Source organism: Harpegnathos saltator, unplaced genomic scaffold (genome assembly GCF_003227715.2).
Source record: "Harpegnathos saltator strain DR-91 unplaced genomic scaffold, Hsal_v8.6 scaffold594, whole genome shotgun sequence".
In the NCBI taxonomy this organism is placed as follows: domain Eukaryota; kingdom Metazoa; phylum Arthropoda; class Insecta; order Hymenoptera; family Formicidae; genus Harpegnathos; species Harpegnathos saltator.
Genome location: NW_020230420.1, coordinates 740,184 through 762,817, shown reverse-complemented (window position 1 = coordinate 762,817; position 22,634 = coordinate 740,184). Strand labels below are relative to the sequence as shown.

Here is a 22,634-nt window from a genome sequence, read left to right as displayed (position 1 = left end):
TTACTGCATTATCAGTAGCGGCGATAACGATAATTCCCTCTACTGTGAGTTTTCGGTTTACTCTACTTTCTAACGGCAAAGAACGTCCACCATCAAACGACAAAATCCGCGTACACAGTACGAGCAGGAGTTTGATTCGGAGTTTTGCCGAAGGAACAAAATTTATTCCGCGTAATCGACGCGTTCGCGAGGATGAAGTTCGCACGCCATTACCTCGTGCGCACATCATCCAAGCCTTGGCGACGGCAGCTCGCGCAGTGCCAATCAAACTGACGGAGTGCACAAGTAAGGGACAAGTTGATCTGCCGTTAAGTTGGGCCGCATAAAGATATACGAAAGTCGCGGAGAGAAAGAGAGAGAGAGAGAGAGAGAGAGAGAGAGAGACGTCGGGGTTTGCGAGGAAGAATAACCCAGTTAACAGAGACACGTAGAGCAGCGCATTGTGCTGCCCGCTATCGATTATCGTAAGTCTCGTGACTGCGAATGTGCCGTTTGTCTCGTAAGGTCAGGTCTAAAGAGGAGCTGCTGCAAAATTCATTTATGCGCAATTACATCGACGAAGCTCGCTCGCCCGCTCGCCGGAATCGGTCGCGACGCGGGCCAGTCTCGACGCCCATCGCGACGGAGCGACAATTATTGCCGTTAACTATTATTAGCAACATAACCTCCAACTCGGCTCGTCACGTTCAAGCGCAATCTTGGTAATACCGCAGCATGCGAACAATATTCAAAGCAGATAAGCGATATAAAAGAATTCAAGGCCGGCGAATCCCACGACGTAGCTGCCGCTCGTATATATCCTCGTAAGAAGCGTCGTCTTATTTGATATTCCATCCTGGCAAGCCCTTCTAACAGCTTTTTTATGCATTGCTATATAACCATCTTTATCGCCACGCCGTAACTCGAAGAATTCGCTGATCAAAGCGGGCCGGCGGGGGGGAAGTGTTGTGGGCCGAAACATTTCCCGTAATTCATGTTGCAGGAGAACGAGCGAACGTGGCGTAAACGAGCGAAAGTGTCGCGCGTTATCATTCGGACGAAACGATCCGCGTCCACGTAGATACACCGACTTTCGGAACGGTTTGAATACTACCTTTTTCCCCCTCCGATTGTGCGGTTTGTGACGCAGCGAACGTCCAGCCAGAGGGGAAAAAACTCAACTTTCGGGAATTTTTCAGGAACAGGAAAATTCCTCTCGTTGGACGATTCGGCTGCGTTCCGAAGGAGAATGTTCGGACCGTTCCGAAACTCGCTCCGCCAGCAGAAAAGTCGTCTGTAATTTTTTTTTTGCGTGGCTTTCGGGGCGTTTTCTATGTTGCGATCCAATCGGAGAATTCTCCCATTGGGAACTGGATTCTCCCGGAGGATTAGACGGATACATTCGTACGGACATCCGCGCAGAGCGGACGATTTTTCCATCCGAGTGTGCGATATCGCATTTGAATCTACGGAAATGACGCCGCGATTCCCATATTCCTGTGTGTTACGGGGGGCTGTGCTTGTTTTTTTTTTTCCCCCAAAAGAACGTTCGTAATGAGGGACAATGGCGCGTGTGATCAGCGTCTTTGATCGATATTCAACTTTCGACGCGCGACAAAAAGCGCGCACGTGCATGAAACAACGTAAAGAGTAATGGAAAGAAAGGGAGAGAAAGAGAAAAAAGAAAGAGAGAGAGAGAGAGAGAGAGAGAGAGAGAGAGAGAGAGAGAGAGAGAGAATACGACGGGTCGGAACACGCGAAAAGTGCAATAATCGCACGTATTCCGATATTTTTCCCCGCTTCTCCGCCCCCTCCTCTCTCTTCCCGCGATGAGCTTAAGCTTGCTTACCGCGCGAATCCCGCGCGCATAACTCGGCCGGGCTGAAATCACGTATTTAAAGCGGCGTATACGCAATTGTTGACTTTGAATGTTGAATACGCAAACAGCCGCTAAACAAACACGCCAGCGCGCCGGTCGCGGTCGGAAGTTACAACGGCATGACGGTGCGCGAGCGCATTCGCTCGCGCAGAATGGCAGCATTTTCGGAGACGAACTCGGGGGAAGATCGAATTCGCAAATATCGCAAACAACGCGGCGAGTGTCAACGACGAGCGATAAGAGAGACGCGACCGTAACGAGCGGGCGTTTCTATCGGGATTGCACAATTTGCGCGCGATTTCTAGCGGCGTGCTCGTTAATGATGTTTAATCGCACTCGTTCGCGCCTGCGATAACGCGAGAAAAATAAGCGCACCTCCTCCGTGGAGGTTAAAGGATTATCTATCTAATGACTGCACCATTGTTTGCATTATCAATCGTGCCGTGATAACGTATCGCTCACGCGATCGTTGAGAGAAGGCGGAAAGGCGTCAGGTTGGCGCTGAAAAGTTGACAGAATGACGGAGGATCGAAGGAATCGGAGCTCTCGGTCGCTTCAATCAGCGAAGGGCCCAAGTAGTAGTAGGGCGCTCGCCGCTCTGTAGCCGCGCTTTTATCTGCCTTTTGATTCTTACGTGAATAATTTCCACTATCGCACTCCTATCGCGGCCACTGTGGGAGTCCACAAAGGAGGATCGCGCGCTCGCGTACGAGCCCCGGGAATTCGCTATCGAGCGCAAACGCGCGCGGCTCTCTTCGGGCGAATTCAGTTTTGCTCTCTGCTCTTCCGCCCCGGCGAGTGAAATCTACGGTGGTATTAGCATACGGACGAAAATTGGAACGTCTAATTGTCACGTCTACCTCTCCCTCTCCCTCTCCCTCTCTGTCGCGCTAGCCGAGCACGGAGCGCTTTTTAAAGCCGATGTTCTCGAGCGCGAGCTCTTCTCTCTCTGTGGAGAAGAGGGAACACGCGCCGCCGGCTGCGCGGCAACAAAGAATGGCATTCGCCGAGAAACTCCCATTTCTCCGCTGCAATTTTTATCCTCGTCGTGTCGTCCTCGACACGGCCAGGGCCGGCCGGCCGGCCGGCCGGCCGAGACGATTCGCGAAATTCGAGTCGCTCGCGACCGAGCCGAGTCTGATCGTGGAAATCGCCGCGACGAGCGACGAGTTACTTCGTAAGCGCCGCTTTAGACAAGCTTCGATGAATAGGAAGTTTCGACAAGCCGCGTGGAAGATTCCGATTTCACGCGACGGACGGAGAAATGAAAAGCGCAGCGTTGTGCCGCGATGGAAGAAGGGGGGGGAGAGAGAGAGAGAGAGAGAGAGAGAGAGAGGGAGAAACACGGTAGCTCTTCGGTAAGAACCGAACGCGCGTCTCTCATGATTGAGAGCGCATCCATCGGCTGATTAAAAGCAGCCATCGCGAATATTAGAGACCTGCGCGACCAGGTCCAAGGACGTCGGCCGAAAGTGGAGGATACGCAAACAACGTGGCGTGTGCTGCGCGCTCCCAATTCTCTCGCTGATGATTAACCGCGCGGTTATCGTGACCGCGCGCTATCAGACGCACGAAAGACACGAGAGACACGTAACGAATTCCTGGGACTATCGCGTGCTTTCGGATGACGCTTTCAGACGCTTCGGGAACGTTTATTGTCGCGACGACGACAACGACGACGAGAAACCGTCGTCAGAGAGTCCAAGCACTTTCTCTCGGGAGCGAACGGCCGCCGCGGCACGCGACAGGGCACAAAAGGACGGCAATTACGGCGCTAAGTAAATAAGCTGCCCTTCTGCAAAAATGGCGTGACGGTTGTTCGAGAAATTAACTCGTTAACACCAGTGACCTCCGGTCACGTCGACCGTACACCACGATCGTGCCAGCGTCTCTTCCGAGCAGAGATCGTCGAGAGAGAGAGAGAGAGAGAGAGAGAGAGAGAGAGAGAGAGAGAGAGAAAGGGTGGGGGAGAAAAGTTTCACGGTTTAATAACTAATAACGACAAACGAAATGCAATATTACATGGAAATTAAGAGGACATGAAAATGAAATAATTACAAGGGAGAATTGTTGCGGAATAATATAGCGTACTGTCTCGCGTATCTGCGTATTCGTGTATTATAACGATCAATTGTCTGCTCGAATGTCTTTTGAATTCTACAATATAAATACTTATTCGATAAAATAGTTTCCCGTATCAACTTTAAATATCTGCAATAATATGATATGAACGCTCGCATCTCTCGGAAAAAATGATTTTCGTGTAAAAGTTCCAAGCAGAGAGAAAGAGAGAGGGGGTGGGGGAAGGGAGGAGAAGGGAAGGAGCGAGACTTCGAGTTAGATACGCAAATATCGGAGATAAATAATATCGATTAAACTGACACGGAGAGATCTCGAGGATGCAACCGTGCGGCTCATAAATACGCGACGCGTAATTTGATATCTAATTAATCGCATATAACCTGCAGATTATATATATTGTAGTTGTATACGTCAAAGAGTTCGGTTTCAGTGCGCGGCCTCGTTAGAAAGTAATTGTGGGTTTACCTCCGTCGTCGGGGCCGCGAATTGTAATTACCGCGGCTTCCTTCTGGGAGAGAGATGGGCGCGCAACGCTTCATCGGCGCATTTAATGTATGATCCAACAATTACGATGTGTGTATAATTCGCGAGTCGAGTAAAGCCGTGCGAGAGGGAGTAATTATTCATGAATTCAGCGAATCGCTCGGAGCACCACCCTGTGGTGGATTGCTTCTTGTCGACACGCTGTGGACAAGGCGACGAGTTTCTTTTCGTCTCGTTCCCTTTTTTCCCAGGAAACGTCACGACGCTGGAATTCTGCGAGAATTTGTCATACAATACGGGTCGGATGATTCAGGATGATGCTTAGCGACGCCGCGACAGGTTTAACGGCGACTGTCGGTGCTATTGTCAAGTGAACCGCAGCGTTGCATCGTTACGTGTCTAGAAGAGATAACGCGCACAAACGCCTAATTATATTCGTCGAATTTCGCTCGGCCTCAAATTACGTACGTTCTCTCGATCACAAAGTACCTCCCCTGCGCCGTATAACGCAGCGAACATTCGTCGAAATTCGCCGACTGCTCGGACAATTCAAACAATCGCGATCAATGACGAGGCAAAAGAATGAACACGCGCGCTCCTTCTTTCTCTCGCGACAATTCGAAAAGAGAAAAAAATATCGAGGAAACGAATCGACTTTGTTGACGCGACATATACATGAGAAAAAAAGAACGCTCCATTCGTACGACCCTGTCTCTGATTTTCTGTTACCTGAAAAGCGGACAAAAACTCGGTCGCAATAACGGAAAGATTCCTGCGGGAGGTTTCTATTCACTCGATTGTTCTCAGTTATTTCAGTTTCTCGGGCAACTTTTCGATTCTCGCTCACAATCGGTCGCACCGAGCGAGATCTCTTTTTTTTCTGCGCAATAATGACCGATGTGCCAGGAGGATTCGTTACTCGCGTCGCGAATATACCGCGAGCCGCGCGAGTGAAAGTTCTCTCTTTCTCTCTCTCTCTCTCTCTCTCTCTCTCTCTCTCCCTCTCTCCTCAACGACCTCGCGTTGAAGCACGTCGCGAGTGCGTGCGATGAAAGAAGCAGAATGCTCGTCGAAAGCAATACTACCAACGGCGGTGGCTTCCGTCAATTATAAAAGTTGTAGAAAATTGGTGCTCAGAGCGACTCTACCCTGCTACTACGGTCGTGAACCCTCGAGCAGCAGATGTTTCGCCCCAGCGAGAGCGCCGGGGCCGAGTCACGAAAACGACCCTTCTCGCGCCGCATTTATGCGTCGTTGAGAGATCCTGCGCCGAGCACATGTCGGCCGCGCCGTACGGCAAATTCGACGTATGTGAGACAACAACGTCGCGCGACGACGACGTGATACGTGAGGAAGCCGTGTCGTTTCGGTGGCACGACCGGCGAGCACTGTCAGCCTCGTCCTTTCGGAAAGCCCATCAAAGCCGTTTAACGTTGATTAAGTCGCGCGAGAGTGACGCCTTTGACTCACGGCCCCGTTAAATTAATCAAACGCGGCGGTCCGATAAAACATCGTGTCACGCTTCGGCCGCGCTACATTCGGCTCCCGCCGCGCCGCCCACGCCGTTTGATCGATGCCCGCCGAAGTGTACTTTATTTCGCGTTTTCTCGAATCTTCGCGTTGCGCACGGCAATTCCCCGGCACAATCGCCTGGGTAAACAACCGCGCGCGCGGCCGACGCGCGTTTGCTGCTTTCGACGGCCGCGGTGTGTTCTCGACCGAGATTTATTTCGGGAAACGCGCAATGCCACCCGCGCGCGAGATATTACGTCTCCCTCCCCGATACACTCGCCCGCGCGATACCATCTCTTCTCGCGCGGCCCCGATGGATGACTCGCGCGCGACGGAGGGATGAAGGCGTTCTCGCTCGCCTCTCCGACGTCCGGTTCAACGGTCGGCGGAAAAAAAGGCCGAGGGGAGAAACGCCGATTTCCCCGGCGTACAAGAGGGCTTTCGTCGTCGACGGGCCAGGGGCGGATGTGCCGTTCGCCGGTGCCCATGGCCAACGGCGACGATGACGACGGGTTAGGTCTCTTTCTCTCCCTTCCGCCGACTCCTGTCGACATTTCCGCAACGACGCGTCGTCTCCCGTTCGCTCGCGCGAGTGACGTTCGTCTCTGTCGCGCGAGCGTCCCAGCGCGGAAGTGCCGCGTCGAACGCGCGGCGATAAGAGCCATGCCAGGCGGCCCCTTCTAACCCTTGCGCCTCGGAGCGAACTTTCGATTCGATCCACGCATCGCGGCGCCCTTCCGTTCGCGCCGAGGGGGCCCCCGAAGAGAGGTGGTGGCGAGAGCGCACCACGTGTGTACCGGCGCGGCGTTGCGGCGCCGCGAAATATGACCGACGGCCTCTACGTGCCATTATGTACGGCTGGATTTCGACGATCGGCCGACCGCTCCTCTCGTAGAGACAGTCAGTCGTTTCGAGACTGCCGAGTTGACCGGGTGTCGTCGAGAGAGCCTCTTCGTAGAGAGCCGCGTCGGTTCGCGCTGTGTGTCACTTCCCCCAGCTGCCGCTTCTTCTGTCTCTGTCTGCCTCCCTTCCGTTCTCTCCTCACGTTCTCTCTTTCTCTCTCTCTCTCTCTCTCTCTCTCTCTCTCTCTCTCTCTCTCTCTCTCTCCCCCCCACCTTCTTTCTCTCTGTCTCTCTTTCGACCCGTCCCCTCGCCCTTTCCTTTGTGAACCTACCCCATCGTGATCACGGTTCAGCCGGCGACCAGGACTATGGCAGGCACGATCACCACGGGTATTCTACTGCTGGCGGCGACCCGTAAGTTCCGTAATTTCACGCGGTTTCCCCACGCAGGTCAACGGAATTGGGGCATCGTGCGCGCGATAGACGACGTTTCGCAGGAGCACTTTGCTCTTATTCGCACCGCGATGACGAGAAATCCGAGCGACGAGCCTGTGCGGAACGAGCGTCTCGGATGCTCGCGTTTAGCGTGAAACGAGTGAAACGGTTCTTCGCAAGTCGATCGTCGACGAGTGGCCTCGGACATTGTCCTCTTTATCCCTGTCGAAGACGCGGCAATCTATGCGGTGCACGCGACAATACGCGCTTCGATGTTTCATTTCGTCGCTCCGGACAGTCTCGTCTCACCTCGCGCTTCGCCGCGACGTGTCTCGCAATGTACACGTGAACGCTACGCTTTGCGATAGCGAGCCGCGGACGTCTCTCCTCGGCTTTGATTGACGCGCACACGTGGTGCAAGGCCCGCGGTTTGCCGACGGGACGTCCGACGGGTGAGTCCGGTGAGTCCGCGCGCGCGAGGACGACGGCGCGATGGACTCGCTCGCGAAGCGGCGGGGTTCTCGAGCGCTCCGGCCGGCGCTCCGCGCGAGAGAGAGAAACCGGCCGTTGCGTATCGATCCTATTTTAAAGCGACATCCCGCGCGCGCCGGCTACGAGCCCGACACTTAGCAGATCGTGAAATCGGGGGTCTGGAGTATCTTTCTCCGTCGTAAACGCGCGGCGGCACATCTCCTCGTGTGCATCGGGAAACCGTGCGCGCCGCCGCCCCTCTTCTCCGACAGATATATCGATTTTCTTTTTCCGTCGCGCGTTTGCCCATCCGCCGTCACGGCAAAGAGCTCCTCTCTCTCTCTCTCTCTCCCTCTCTCTCTCTCTCTCTCGCCGAGAGAGTGCCCTCTCCCCCTGCATCCCTGCACGCTCGCGCGCGCGAGAGGCTACGGCCGACGTTTAATTAAGACGAGTCGCCGAAAACAAACGACTCGATGACTACGATAACGCAGTCGCGCGCTGCGATCCCTCCGCAAATTAAGGTCCGCAACGAAGCGGAGAAAGGTGCCGCTTTTCTCCCTCCCCCTCGAGGCAAGAGACAATGGGGTTCGGGAGGAGGGGGGGGGGGGGAGCAAGAGGAACGATCTTTCCTTGCGATTCGGATGTGCCGACACGGCGCGACGCGCGAAAGAGCGCGATTCCCGGCGGAAAATCGCGCCGACGTAGCGCTGCGGAAAGTTCGCAGCTTGGTGCGCTTAAATCAATTTGCAGCTTACTCCAATGCTCCAATTAGGAGGCGGCAGGGCTCGAGGTGCGACGAGAGTCGGACTTCACGGAGCACGATAACGAGGCTCGAAGTCCTCGGGAACGCGGCACATCGGCTGGGTCAACTTTGGTGAACGCTGATTGTAGACAATTAAGTTTTCTTTCGCTCGCGCGCGATACATAAACGACGGGCGAGGTTCCCCGGGGATCGAGATCCTAGATTGACGCCATTACGAGGTTTCCGGGACGGAAGGGGTCGAGACTCGCGAGATCGGAGGACGCGGTCTTCGAGATGTACGATGACACGTAATAAATCCTCATCCGAGAACCGTCGGTCGATCGCTAATAATAATCTCACGGTGACGCACGTCGGTCTACCGTGTTATACACATTGGCGCTCTCTCGGCCACCGAGGCCTCTCTCTCTCTCTCTCTCTCTCTCTCTCTCTCTCTCTCTCTCTCTCTCTCTACTCTATCTTACATTGAATTAGTGCTTAATTTCACCCGCCGCCGCTTGCGCGCCGCAAGTGCGATCTTAATTCCGGGCCAGTCGTTACCGCGCGCGTCGTTTCTCCGCCGATTTTCTTTTTCTCTCGTCGCCACCGACGGCGAATGTACGCTTCTCTTCTTTCTCCCCCCTCCCCCTTGTCTCTTTGTTCATAAACACGCGAGCAAAACCGAGGGATCAATCATCGAAAAGTAATTAACGGGTGTGCGAGAGAGTTCGTTGGTGATTCCTCGAGAAAACCAAAGTTTCCTGCCCGAAGGGCACTTCCAGTCGAGCGTAGTCATTTTTTACCGTTACGGACCAACGTGATACGGCTGTCGCAGTATCATCGTAGTTTTGCAATTTAGTTTACCGTCGCTGATAAACGCGGCGGTCGGTCAAAGGTACGCGTTACGACGTGGTGGTACCTTCGGCAACGCCGGCACACGGCCGCGCGTTGCTTACAAACGGAGCGTCCGCAAAAATAGATGAACGCCGTGACACCATAGCGATGTTGGCGGCATGTAACTTACATACCGCGCGAAAGTAGTACGAAAATAAATCGCTTTTAGCGATTTCCTCTGCACCTATCGTGTCCACGCCCGCGGACTACTAACTTGGTCACACGGGAGATATAAAAAGGATACGCGCTCTCGGTACGATTCTGCTCGCAGCGGCGATACACATCGGAAGTGACGACATCGATCGTCAGCGGGCTAGCCACGGCGGTAACCAGGAAGATGAGCACGGACGTCGGCCATGTGAAACGCGACTCTCGCGAAAAGCACGATGAAGGACGGACGATGTCGGTCGGCGCGCTATCGGCGCGAAAATGAAACCGACCAGCAGGCGGCCTCTCACAACGTTAGAAAAGTCCAAACTCTCGGGAGCGACCTCGACGTGAGTCATACGGCGCCCGCCATTACGGAAATGAATTCTCATGACTAAGGGACAATTAATTACTCGCCCGAGTCAGCAATCACATAGCGCATCGTTTGCAAATTTATTCGCTGACCGAGGTTAACGAGGTGTCGTAATTCTATATCAAAGACATAGCGCGCACTCGTTAATGATCTTCGTCGGAATAGCGAGGTGCGTGCGTGCGTGCGTGTGAGTGTACCGAGGACACTCAAGTGCGTTGATCAAAATGCAGAGACAACACACAGGTGCAAAATGTTACAGCAGTTGTAAGAGTAATCTGCGAGTAACATCGCGCGATACATTTCGCGTCGGTCGCCATTGCGCGCCGCATCACACATCATCAATACAGCGACGATGACACAATCGTGCGATCGTGTATTATGTTTCTCTCACCGATTCGACTGCCGAGATTTATTATTAACAACGAGAAGCGCAAGCTCCCGACTCTCGTCGCTCGCGAATGGACTTTCCGTGCGAGCGACTGTATCGTGGGAGCGACGTAAATACGAGAGCTAAATGGCGAAAACAAGAGCGCGATACCCCCCCGGGGGGAGGGGGGCCGGGGGCTGGGACGTTATTACGCAGCGCACGGCGATACGTAATTTGCGTTATTACGACATGCCCGAAACGACATCGGAATCCCATTGGAGACCGAACGATCGAGGAGCGCGCGCGGCCGATAAGCAGGATCGCTCCCACGCGAGGAGCGACGTCGCCGCGGCGCCCTTATCTGCATCGTGGAGAATCACCGGCAGCGGAAAACACCGTCACGCGCGATCATCTCGTCTCTCCGCGTTCTGATCGCGTCCCAGTTGCGGCACGAAGAAGGCGCGTGTAGGTGAAATGGAAATAATACGCGCGATAATGGTGTGTTTATTCGCGATAAGCGAAGCAGATAAGGCTCTCTCTTCCCGTCTCTCTTCTGCGCGGCACGTTGGAATGCAGGTGCGTAGCACGCGTTGCGTGCGTCTGCACTCCGCTTCGGCGCGGGTCGAGGGAAGATTACGTACGAGAGAACGGCCGGATTCGGCCGGCCGCGATACCGCGGCCGTAAATTTCCCGCCGCCGCCGCCGCCGCCGCCGCCGCCGCCACGCTCGTTGACTTCGGCTGTAAGAGCCGCGACGCATTTGCCAATCGATTATGCGAATCGCGATCCACGCTCGACCGTGAACCGCGAGGATCGCGGAGCGTAGCGCGGTTGTCTCGCGTGAGAAACAATGCGATTTCTCGATACGCCGCTCGCCAGATCTCTCTCTTTCTCTCTCTCTCTCTCTCTCTCTCTCTCGTCCGACGAAACGGCCGTCGCTATTGTCGGCGCCGCAAAGCCAGGCGGGAGTTTTCGAAATTAATCCTCGACTGCGCCACGTCATCCACATCTGGGTGACGCGTGAGTTTTCGCAGGGGGACACAGGGGCACACAGGGGGCCGATCTTTTGTACTTGCCCGTTCAGTAACGATTTCGCTGCTTTCATGAGAATAAGCATTTGTGCAATAAATATGTAAGCACAATGAGATGTCATTAGCATAACACATTAGCAGAACCCGAATTTAGTGGGACGACGTGGCGGCGAAGGGACGTGTCTCTTCCCACAACGCGTACCGAGTGAGACGCGCAAAGGTGCGCGCATTCTCGCTGGAAAAAGTCGCTGGGAACGAGCGGGCGATCCGGTCGCTTTTCTTCGACTCGACGGGACGCGATCCTTGTGAACACGAGCAGAGCTGCCCGCACTCCACTCTCCGTCCAATCTCGATTATAACTCTCGCGAGGGAAGAATCGCGTGAATTTATCATCGCAGGCATGTGTGTGACGTCTGTGAAGTCTCGCCGGGAAGAGGTGCGCGTTCTATAATTGATCAGTTTGTTCGAAGGGTGGACTTTGGCCGTCAATATTTTACAGGCGCGATTCTACGTCGGGCTACTTCGTGGAATCTTTCGTTTCGGCCGACGTCGCCTGCGAACTTTGTCAGACGCTCGAGAGACGTGAACTGCAATGGAAGCTCGTAATTGCGCCCTTAAACTCCGTTATAATTTAATGGCAGCCGCAAGGTCTCTCCGCGGAGTAACAAAGTGTGCTGCGCGCGATACAATGCGAGTACGGCGACATTTGCAATCTCGCAAACGACTGCGCGCGATTCACTCGGCAAACAAGCTCGGCTCGCAGCCGCTCGTCGTTAGTCTCGTTGCCGCAACAAAATTGCGCAATTTTCGTCGCGTTGCGCGAACGATCGCGAGTCTCGCGATCGTGGTGGACTCGTGGTCGTGCATTCTTCCGCTCGAGCCGCAGGCACCACTTCCGACGTGCCCGGAACGCCGCGCGTTACTACGGCATACCTTCGCGATACCTTCGGTAAATATTGGAGTGATCGATTTTTGGAGAAAGCGACATGACATTGCGCTTTGCGTAAAGAATAGCCGGGACACAGCGTTGACAGTTTGAACAGCGTGGAACAAGCGTGACAGGTGGCCCATCAGACGTTCGTCGTATCGCGCTGGCGTTTGTTTAACATCGCGGCCTGTCGCGGCGTTCCACTCGGTCTCATGACACGCATAAATCATTCGTCGAACGCGCGATTCGCGCGGAAGCGATACGGTAATCGCCAGAATTCGTAGGGACTCTTAACACTTGAGAGCGACACTCTCTCCGTTTCGGCAGGTGATCGAGTCAGCTACTCGGTCATAAATCATCAATGTCGCGCGGAGCAATTAAACTAATTTCGATACTCGTCCAACTCGATAGCGGTGTCGCTACCACGGGAGGGTGAAAATTGCTGGAGGGTAACTTTCCATCCGGATCTCTTCGAGGATGATTAGAAGCATCGACTGCCTCGCGAACGCGATCCCTACGAAGTCGATTCAACTAATTTGAACCCGTCGAATTCGGGCGGCTGGAAAGGACGAGAATTGCCGGGCAATTTTCTGCGCGAATCTCTTCGGTGTCTCAGAGAGAGAGAGAGAGAGAGAGAGAGAGAGAGAGAGAGAGAGAGAGATTAGAAACATTGACTGTGTCTCAAACGAGCTCTCGAATTCTACGAAGAAACTTTTCGACATACAGCCGACTGACGCGAAATTCCGCGTCAGGTAAACCCGAGATGTGTCAAAGTCCTCATAAAGTTCGAAATTGCTGTTTTTGATCGCGCGCGGCGATTTCTAGCGCGATCGAGGTCCAAGTTCTTCGATAATAGACGCGGCCATAAGTCACGCTTTGTCAGCCGGCTGACTAAGGGCGAAACTCTCTCGAGGCTCGGCTCCGGCCGACCGACCGGCCAGCCAGACGAGCTGAACCTTCAAAAGCGCACTCTAAGCGGAAGAGAACGGTAGTCGCAGCTATTTGCAAACTACACGGAGGCGCAGTGACGCGTGAAAGATGCTTTTATCAGACCACCAGGGCCATCGGCTTCTTTTGTATCGCGAAAGGCGGCCACGCCGACGCCGACGCCGGCGGTGTGGTGTTCACGCGGCTGGAAGCCTGATTCGATTTCCCCGCGCTACATCCTTGCTACATCCTCGACGCCGAGGTACTCGCGTCGGCTACGGGCTAAGAAAATACAGGCCGCGAGATAAAGTGGCGCTAGAGACGACACGGCCCGGACGGATGAAAAACGGCCGATATTCGCGGGCTGATATTCGCGACGCCGCGCGCCGTCACGCTCGGCGAAGTTGCCAGGAATGAGAGACTTTGCACGGGAAATTTCAAGCGGCGGAAACTCCCCCCCTCGCCCCGCGCCCGGTATATTATTCTCCGCGGCAGTTACACCCGCGCCCGTTATTATAATCCAGCTCCTGCGCGGTACACAACTAATAGTCGCAGGTGCGTTATTATACGCAGCTAAGAATATGCCAACTCGGTCGGCGCTCACGAGAGCGGCGAGCGTTATTTCCCCCCTCGATACGACGGCGACGGCAACTTTGATTCTGGCTGCTCTCCTGCTCTCCTGCATCTTTCGCGATGAAATATTTCCGACCGAGCCGAGCCGGGCGCGTCGTTATCACGCGTCACGCACGGACACGCGACACCGGCGTATCAACACGATCACGTATCAAAAACACTCTAATCGCGCGCGCGCGAAACACGCGCGAAATCGCAGCCGCTACGCGGCACGTAGCCGCGATCGTGGTGGCCATTGTACCGACCAGAGGCCGAGGAAACAGATGATCGATTGTCCGGCCAATCTTATTCTCCCGAGCCCGAGAGCGAGGTCAGTTTCGTCTCGATCTCATAGCGTTCGGTCGAACCCCGACCGCTCGTAACAAAAAAAAAGAAGGACCTCTCCCCCCCTCTCTCTTAGAGTTTTTCCCCCCGTGATCCGACCGGTTCGAGCACACACAGTAAAGTCTCTGTGTGGAACCGCTGAACCGGAAACGGCCGTTTCGAAGACATTGTAGCGCCGATACGTTCGCCGTAGCGCGACACGAAGGAGCTCGAGGATTTTTCGGAGGGGTCGAACGCACAGATGTACAAACCCCCGGCTGCCTCTTCTCTCCTCGATAATGCTATCGCGTGTGTGTGTGTGTGTGTGTGTGTGTGTGTGTGTGTGTGTGTGAGAGAGAGAGAGAGAGAGAGAGAGAGAAAGAGAGCTGCGTGAAAACTCGACGCACGTCGAACCTCGTAAAGGACGGGGATAAAAATGAATTTAAGACTCATTTACGTGACGTCACGTGACGCGAAGCCGAATGCCATCCGATGAGTCATTCCTTCGTTATCATGTGTCTAAAGCACGAACAAACATTAGCTGCGCTGGAATGTCATTAGATTAACCCGGGAGTGGCCGCTAAGTTCGTTATTGTGTCAGCGCTCCACGAATGCAATTGGATATCGACTCTTTTCTTTCTCTTTTCATGCTTCGGTCGTAATTGAATTATCGCACGCGCATTGCGAGACGTTATCACTGCGTAAGGCGAAAATATTTCTGATAGCCACACACGTCGGTGTACGTGCTCCTTCTCGGTTTCCTTTGTGCGCGGGGGGAACACTGTGTGGTGGAAGATTGTGATGAAATTTTGTAACCTTGGAACGCGTAGAGATTATGAAATTATTATGGAACCAATGAAGCACACGCGATCAGATCAGAAAGTTTGAACCAACACTCATATATCCCTATACGAGGAAGCTTCTAAAACAGGAAATCCTGCGTCTCTCGGCTCGCCAAGACGAAACGCAGCCGAATCATATCTCCGCAACCCACAAACCACAAAACACACAGGCTGTGCAACTTGAACGCATTTGGCTGTGCGTAATTATTATTATCAACCTCGTCGCGTCACAAGTTAATTTATCGATCGTGCAATTGTTACGATGTATTGTAATTTTTAGCGACGTGTAGTACATCGCATATTCGGCAATTCGTCAGATTTACCGCTCTTACAATAATTTACAGCGACGGTGCCGTCTGTTTTCATCAGAAATATTATGAAAAGAGATATAATTTTAACGCAATTGTTACCGCGCAAAATTCTCCCCGCGCTCCTCGCCGCAACGTAAACTTTCGTACAAGGAGAAAGAGAAATCGAAACCTCACCTCATCGAGAGATATACGTAAGCGTAACGTACGAATATCGAAATGCTCGGACAGTTATCAAACGTAAACTAGGTTGCGATGCGCATATATAGAAGGCTGTTATTAGTGCTTAAAAAAGAAAATAACAAAAAAGGCGGCTCAGCGTCTCCTCTCCATTGGTCGGCGCGAGCGAATCCCGGTTCACCCCGTGATCGGCGAACCGGAAACGGGTCAGTCGGAATCATCGGTGCGGCCGCAATCGATTCTTCTCGTGCAAGGGAGAGGCTGTTTCAGAAAAGTTTTGCGGAAAACAGAGGCTGTGCGCGCGATAAATCCCGGACAGATGAACGAGCGGCGCTAATTTAAGGGCCGGGCTGCGACTTACGCAAGGTGAAGGCTCCCCCCCGCCAAGTTTTCGTGCTCCAGTTACGAAGTGTCGGAGTACAGAAGAACGAGGAACAAGCCTTCGGCTTCGGGCTCGCAAGCTGATTAGCCGCTGGAACTTTCTTATTACGGTCGATATCGGCATGTGACTTTGACATGACATACCCGCATCGCTAATCGCGTCTTGTTCAGGGACGTGCTGTCGTTTTCTCTTCCAGAAGGGAAGAGAAAAAGACAGAATAAGAGAAACAGAGATCGAAAGAAGGAGACAAAGGGGGGAGGGGGGAGGAGGAGGCGAGGAAGGATACAATTGGATAGGTTGTCAATAAGAAACTCGAAGGGGATATGATGAGCTCGATGTTTGCCAGCGGACGATCCGTCCGTTACAATCCAACGCAACGTCAAACATTGCCGCTTGGTTTTCTAACCTCGAGCCTCGAGACCCGCCGCGCGAGCTCCGTTAGTCATTCATAAAAAGACCGACTCTCTCGGAAGGGGTTCCTCCTCCTCCACGGGGAGACCAATCGCCCTCGCAATCTGCTCCGAGGGGTCATTCGTCGCGCGAAATTTGCTCGCCACATGGCCCGGGATCCGTGCCGGAAACGGTCGGAAGCGGAGGCCACGACGGCGAGGAGAAAGGCGGGAGAGTCCGGCCGGGCGGCCGTGGAAAATTTCACGGCGCGACGACGGCGACGACGCGATATCCCTTCATTAATTCATCCCGACGTCCCCGAAGCGCGTCGCGACGTCCGCACGTACGCGGGCGATTCGTGTGCGCATCGGCGCGACGCTGGCAAATCTCGACGGGGAAAAAGAAGAAGCACAGCAGCAGCAGCAGCAGCAGCGTCGTCGTCGCGGGAAACGGTATATCTGTCCACGGACGACGCGATGACCACCTCCCCCTCCCCTCCTCTCGGTTCGCCGACCGCGACGACCCGCGAATCGCCGCCGCTGAAACGGCCGAATGGCAGCCGCTCATAAAGACCGAGTGACAAATGAACGTGATTATCGATCGAACGCCGCACAATGGCAGGGCAACGAATATCTCGGTCGCCTGCGAGAACAGTCGGAGTGCGCGTGGCGGTCGCCGCCGCCGCCGCCGCCGCCGCCGCCGCGAGGAATTCACGGTCCGCTCAATTACGGAGCGAGCCTGTCGAATATTGGGTCAGGGGTCGCGGAGTCTCGGGAGAATACTGATGGGGAAGGTCAAGTCCGGCCGGGCTCTCGCGCGCGAAATGCAAACGCGAGCGGCCGCGCCGCGCCGCGACGCGACCGGTGTATTGTCCGTCCCGACACGTAATACTTCCCGCCGCTGTTTCAGAAGCCGTCATGTGCAACGTCGTCTCGCCGGAGCCGAGGAACTTCTTCCCCGACGTCAAAGGCAATCTCACGAAGATCGTCTGGGCGCACGCCGTTAACAGCAAAGCGGAACTGGAGGCGGCACTCTCGTCAGGTAGGTCGATCGCGTGTTGTAATTGACGCGTGTAATTGACGCACGACGCGGACAAGCCCTCCGGTTGCTTCCGCTCCTGCGTTTATTGCAGAGCGCAGACGAACGACGACGGCTTAGTTCCGGTTAGCCTCAAATATCCAGCCGGTTCGCCCGGCTGTTCGTCGAAAAGACGTCGGCGCGGCGGCGCTTTAATAAACGCGCGACCGTGTCCGCATGGGTCCGCGTGCGTATTATTTTTAGGCGCAGCGGAAACTCGGGATTCTCGCTTATCATCCGAGCTGCTTTATCGTCTGTCGTGGAAACTTCCGAACGGCCGCTCGCCACAGCGGGCTTTTATTCGCACCGGCGCGCGTTAACACCGTCGCGCCAATAAGATTGCAAAAGACAGCTGCAGATGAGTGACGGTTGCGCAACAAGACGCTCTAAGTGATTCACCTGGACGGTGTCAGCCTATGCCTATGCCGCGATACCTTACGTAAATGCAGAAGGACGATACGCGCGGGTGTGACTGATGTCCTGTCTCTCGCCCCTTGCTCGCGCATATACTCGCGTTAATCGCGCAGCGATACGCGACAAACACCGCCGGCCCCCTCCTCCCGCCGCTCGAGCCCGAGTCGAGCACTTTAGAAGTAATTTGCTCGCGAACGGACAATAGCCGAGCTATAAATATTTAATACCCGCGAGAGACGACAAGTGCGTAACTTCGTGGCGAAAACGTCGCGCCCGCGGCGCGGCGCAGCGCGGCTCTTTCGCGCTCGAAATCGACCGTCAACATGTTACTAGTTAATGGGGACTTCATGACAACATTTCTCGCTACACACACCGAACGGCGCGAGACGCGAGCCCTTCAATGTCGACGCTTTCGCGCTCTCTCTCTCTCTCTCTCTCTCGTCGCTTTCACGGCTATCCCCCATATCGCCCGGCCGTGTGCGGCGCGCCTTTGTGCGCAGCCCGCATGATGACACGTATTTTTACATCGGCGCGCTTTAAATAATGGTGGCGAGTCCTTGAAAAGTGCGCTTCCAGAAATATCGACAGCGAGCGAGAGAAAGCTTTATGAAGCGTCTGCGCGCGTTCTCTCCCTTCACGCGGGACTCCCTTCACGCGACTCGCGCAAAAGCTCGGCCGGTCCTACGTAAAATACGAGTTACATCGATTTGTTTCGCATTACCATCCCCCCCCCTCCCAACGGTGGCGCACCTTAGCCCGCCTGCCCTCCCCCCCTCGTCCCTATCCCTTTGATATATGTTACGTCGCGGCGTATCTCGATTCCGGCTGGATGCCGATTCCGAAGTTGGCTGCAAACTTTCCCGTGAACTTTGCGCTCGGAAGATTTCCTACCCTTCTCCTCTCCCTTCCTCCGCATCTCCATCTCGCTCGCTCGCTATTTAAGTTTTCCACCTTTGTACTACTACGACCAGACGCCCTCGTAGATAAGTCATTTGTACGCAGTCACGTCCGATGCAGAGTTTTCGGAAAGTACACTCGCGCCTCTCTTGAATCTCAACGAGGTAACACCAAGGTAGCGGAGAATGCCGCCCACCGGCGGTGCCAACGGAGCCGTCGCCGCTCCGCAGGAAGGTCGAGCTTCCGATCCTCGACCTTCAATCACCGAATATCTCGCGATTGAACGCACTGCCGCGCGCGCGCGCGTTTATCGGCCGACGCCGCGCCGCCTCGGCTAAATCGGCCGCTTCTCGAACCTCGCGTCGCGGGGAGGGCGACGTTCATCTTTCCTCTCGCAATCTGAAGCCTCTGCCAGCCTCTGCAAGCTGAAAACGCGCGCTGGTCACTTTGATATCCGCGGGGGAAAAAATGTCGCGCGTACTACTCGCCTCTTCATATCGTGAATTGCTCTCTTTCTCTCCTTTCCCTCCTCCCCCCGGCCCTGGCTCTAGAGCGACCTGATGCTTTCGAGAGCGCTTCCAGTCTTCCGTTTGTGAAAAGAGCCGGAATTTTCGGTCATTTGAGCGCCAGCTCCCCGGCGGATGTGTGGATCCGGCATAGTCTTCCAGCCTCTTTAGACGTGATCGATATTCCCTGCACGTGTATGCACATACCGTAACCCCCTCCGCCCAGCCGTCGTCTCAACCACGGCCGCGTCGCACGTAACACATACACACACACGCACACGGAGCCGGCGCGGACAACCGACTTTCCTTTTTAAAGACGACATCATGATGCTGGAGGCCGACGTCGTGTTAGGCAAGCTTAACGAAACCGACAACAGCAGCATCGCCGAGATCCCGATAATGGCGCATCCACCGAGCAAGGAGAGCGACCTGTCGCTCGAGGAGTTCCTCAACAGCACCATCCAGAATAATGGCACCAAGGGAATCAAGCTGGACTTCAAGACTATCCAGGCGTTCGAGAAAAGCAGACCGATCCTCACCAAGTTGCGTGCCAACGTACGTACATTGAAATGCGCTATTTAGGAGTATCGAAACGCGAAGTATGTGCGCGAGGAAGAGAGGAGAGAGAGAGAGAGAGAGAGAGAGAGAGAATCAAATATTCGTTTGTCCAGTTGAAGTTCCCGGTCTTCATCAACGCGGATATTTTTTCCGGGTCGGTGAACGCCACTGCTATTCCGGTTAACGCCAAGGATTTCCTGGAGGGCGCCGTGGAGACCATTCCAGAGTGTACCCTCTCCGTCGGCTGGACGACCAGGTAAATATTGAAGAGCGCGCAACGGACAGAGCGACAGCGAGTTCTAATGTACAACCTTGTGATTAATTAACCGTATAGGCAAAGAAATATGTACGATGGCCGTGGCACGGACTCTTATGAAAAAAAAAAAAGACCGGTGGTTATAAATAAAGTCCCCGAGGAGGCGGTCAACCTGGCGATCCAATAAAGTACGCGCGCGTTAAACGTCGATATCGCGGGTAAACACGGATATCTCGGCAAGCAGTGAACCGAAAGAAACAATAAAATGTTAAACTTGTCAACGACAAGAAGGGTTGAGGTCGAGAAAAATCGTCACGAGGTACACGCGCCCTCATCTGTACTCGACCGTTATAATTTGGGCTACGCGTGCAATTTTCGTTCTCACCCTTTCACGCGCGTTTGACACTCGTACGAGCAGCATCATTCGCTCTGAGGTGTGCCTTACCATATTTTGGATTAAAAATGATTTTCATGCTTTTCACAGCTCTACACACGTACAATTAAAAAAACGTACAAGTAACTCTAGTTAACTCTAGTTATAATTGCAGGTTTACAGTGACCCTTTAGTTTTAATAGTTTCGACCTACTGTCGCCGTGTGTGTAAAGCTCCTCTGAAAAGATCGTCCAACTCTCAGTCTAGGGAATAGTATGGGATACAAAAGTAGATAGACGGCCAGGCGTATACTACAGCGAGTGTAAACGTCCAAACAATTTTCGAGTCGTTTGATGTCCGTTTGATTACGTTATATTTACCTACAAATGTAATTTCCCGAACCATCGCGCTAAAGAGGGGATTTTAATTCCAATTTGTTCCAATTCGGGTCGGAGCGAGATTCAGCCCGCCCGAGCCGACTGTGCGAGAGATGCTGAGAAACTGAATCGTTTCAGATACGGGAAGGAGTACAACATCACCGAGGGTCGATATACTCCGGAGCAGATCAAGATGATGACCGACGTGCTCGCGGAGAAGCAGATCAAACAGTCGGTAACTTATCCTGTACGAGCCGGCCTCGCGGCGAACGATATCGAAACCGTGAAGGTATTGCTGAAGAACACGACGTCCGACAACGCGACACTGACCATCTGGTCGTCGGAGGGCGATTCCGTCAACGTCGCGCAGCTTTCGAAGCTGATCCAGGACGTGGGCATCGACAAAGTCTACGTAGACGTGCCCGAAGACCTGAAGAAGCAACTGGACCTATCGGGCGCATCCGTGCTGGGTTCCGCGACGATGTTGGCGATGAGCGCGGCGTTAGGGGTACTGTTACTGTCCATGAGAATGCTGTGAAGCTGAAACGCGGACGATCGAAACGGACGTAGAGTCGCGGCGGGATTCGGGAGAGGGGTTTCGACCCTTCGATCCTTCGACTCTCGATCAAGAAACGAAAGTACGAGCATACCACGAGGTGTCCGATAACGATCGCGCGTCGTGAATGTAGCCACTCTATCGCCGTGGCGATCGCTCGATCGGGTCTTCGGTCCCGTTCGTCGACTTCGCGGACGTACGTCTTCGAGATATCCGGCTGATCGCAGCGGACGCGCGCGATTCCCACAGCGAGACGTTTTCCACTTCGTGAGATTTCTTCTGGCCGATGCAAAAATAAAACAACAAAAGGACAAATTGCCCGCATCCCCACCATTTGTACTTAAATTGATTGTCAGACAAAAAAAAAGGAAAAGGAGAACCCGCGTTCTGTGACTTCCCTCTCTTTTGACAGACTTCAAGGTGCAGCGGCCTTGACTGTCGACTCTGCAATATATATCGCCGGAAACCATTCGCGTTCATGCAGGTAGACCCGCGTTCCGATCAGTCGCGTATCGAGAGTGTAAACTTTAATACCGATGTAGAAACTAGCAAAAGTCACACCAATCGTTAATCGATGTCGAGACATTTCTTAATATCGTATTGTATTTATAAGTAAGGAACAGAGCCCCGATATCTTGGCACGTTCGAAATAACTGTTACACGCTGAGACCGCGAGACGTCGATCGCGCGCATTTCGAGTGACCTTTGGCCACTTTGGCGAAGGCGGCGAACACACGCACGCGAGGAGGAGATGCGAGAAGAAGACGTTTCGTGTGTAACTTTGTATGAAACCGCACGTGTGTCGAGCTTGCCACGCGCGCATTCATCATGTTTAATGTCCCGTCTTAATGTTCACTGTTCGTCCACTGTTCGCTCCCCCCGTGCCTGCCTGCGCGTTTTCAACATATCCCCGGTCTAGCTGCAGAGAAAATGGTATCAGTCCCTGTGTTACGCTACATATCCAAGCCAAAGGATTATATAAATATGCGCAGTATACGGTGCGAGTGCACTGCGTTTGATAATGAATCAATAAAATAATACACAAAATTGCCCGAGTACTCGCGCTCTTCGGGGGGCCCACTCATCCCGCGCCGCTCGACGGCGACGGCGACGTCGGGGCCGCGACCTGACCGAGATCGATCTCGAGAGAGAGAGAGAGAGAGAGAGAGAGGAATTTCAGGCCGCGGTCTCGAAACGGAGTCGCAATATCACGCGCGGTATCAGCGCAACAAAGTAGCCGTTAATTTAGTGGGACGCCCGGGGCCGCTACTGTCACGCGTAATTACCCGCGAAAATTAAATGCAAATCCCCGACGCGCGTAGTCGCCCGCTCCCGTCCCCCCCCTCTCTGACTCAGGTGGCAGCCTGATATCCCGACGAGGGAAGGGAACACAAGCACGTTCACAACATATCGCCCGCCGCATTCTCGATTGTAGTACCGATTGCCTACTTTTTATCCGGTGTCTGTAGACTTAGGCGTAAGGCGTTATTTATC

At 54.0% G+C, this 22,634-nt stretch overlaps 1 protein-coding gene across 2 annotated transcripts; it reads left to right on the top strand.

Moving 5' to 3' along the window:
- The first annotated feature begins 61 nt into the window (after positions 1–61).
- Positions 62–22,484, top strand: LOC105186299 (protein FAM151B). Of its 2 annotated transcripts, none has more exons than XM_011146388.2 (5): positions 62–285; positions 17,036–17,167; positions 19,337–19,575; positions 19,692–19,834; positions 20,723–22,484. In XM_011146388.2, the coding sequence occupies exons 2-5, from the start codon at positions 17,044–17,046 to the stop codon at positions 21,120–21,122; spliced, it is 906 nt and encodes a 301-aa protein (XP_011144690.1). In that variant the 5' UTR covers positions 62–285; positions 17,036–17,043; the 3' UTR covers positions 21,123–22,484. The 2 variants fall into 2 exon arrangements, with proteins under 2 accessions (XP_011144690.1, XP_011144689.1); XM_011146387.3 differs by lacking the exon at positions 62–285 and adding an exon at positions 6,788–7,191.
- Positions 22,485–22,634: the final 150 nt, after the last annotated feature.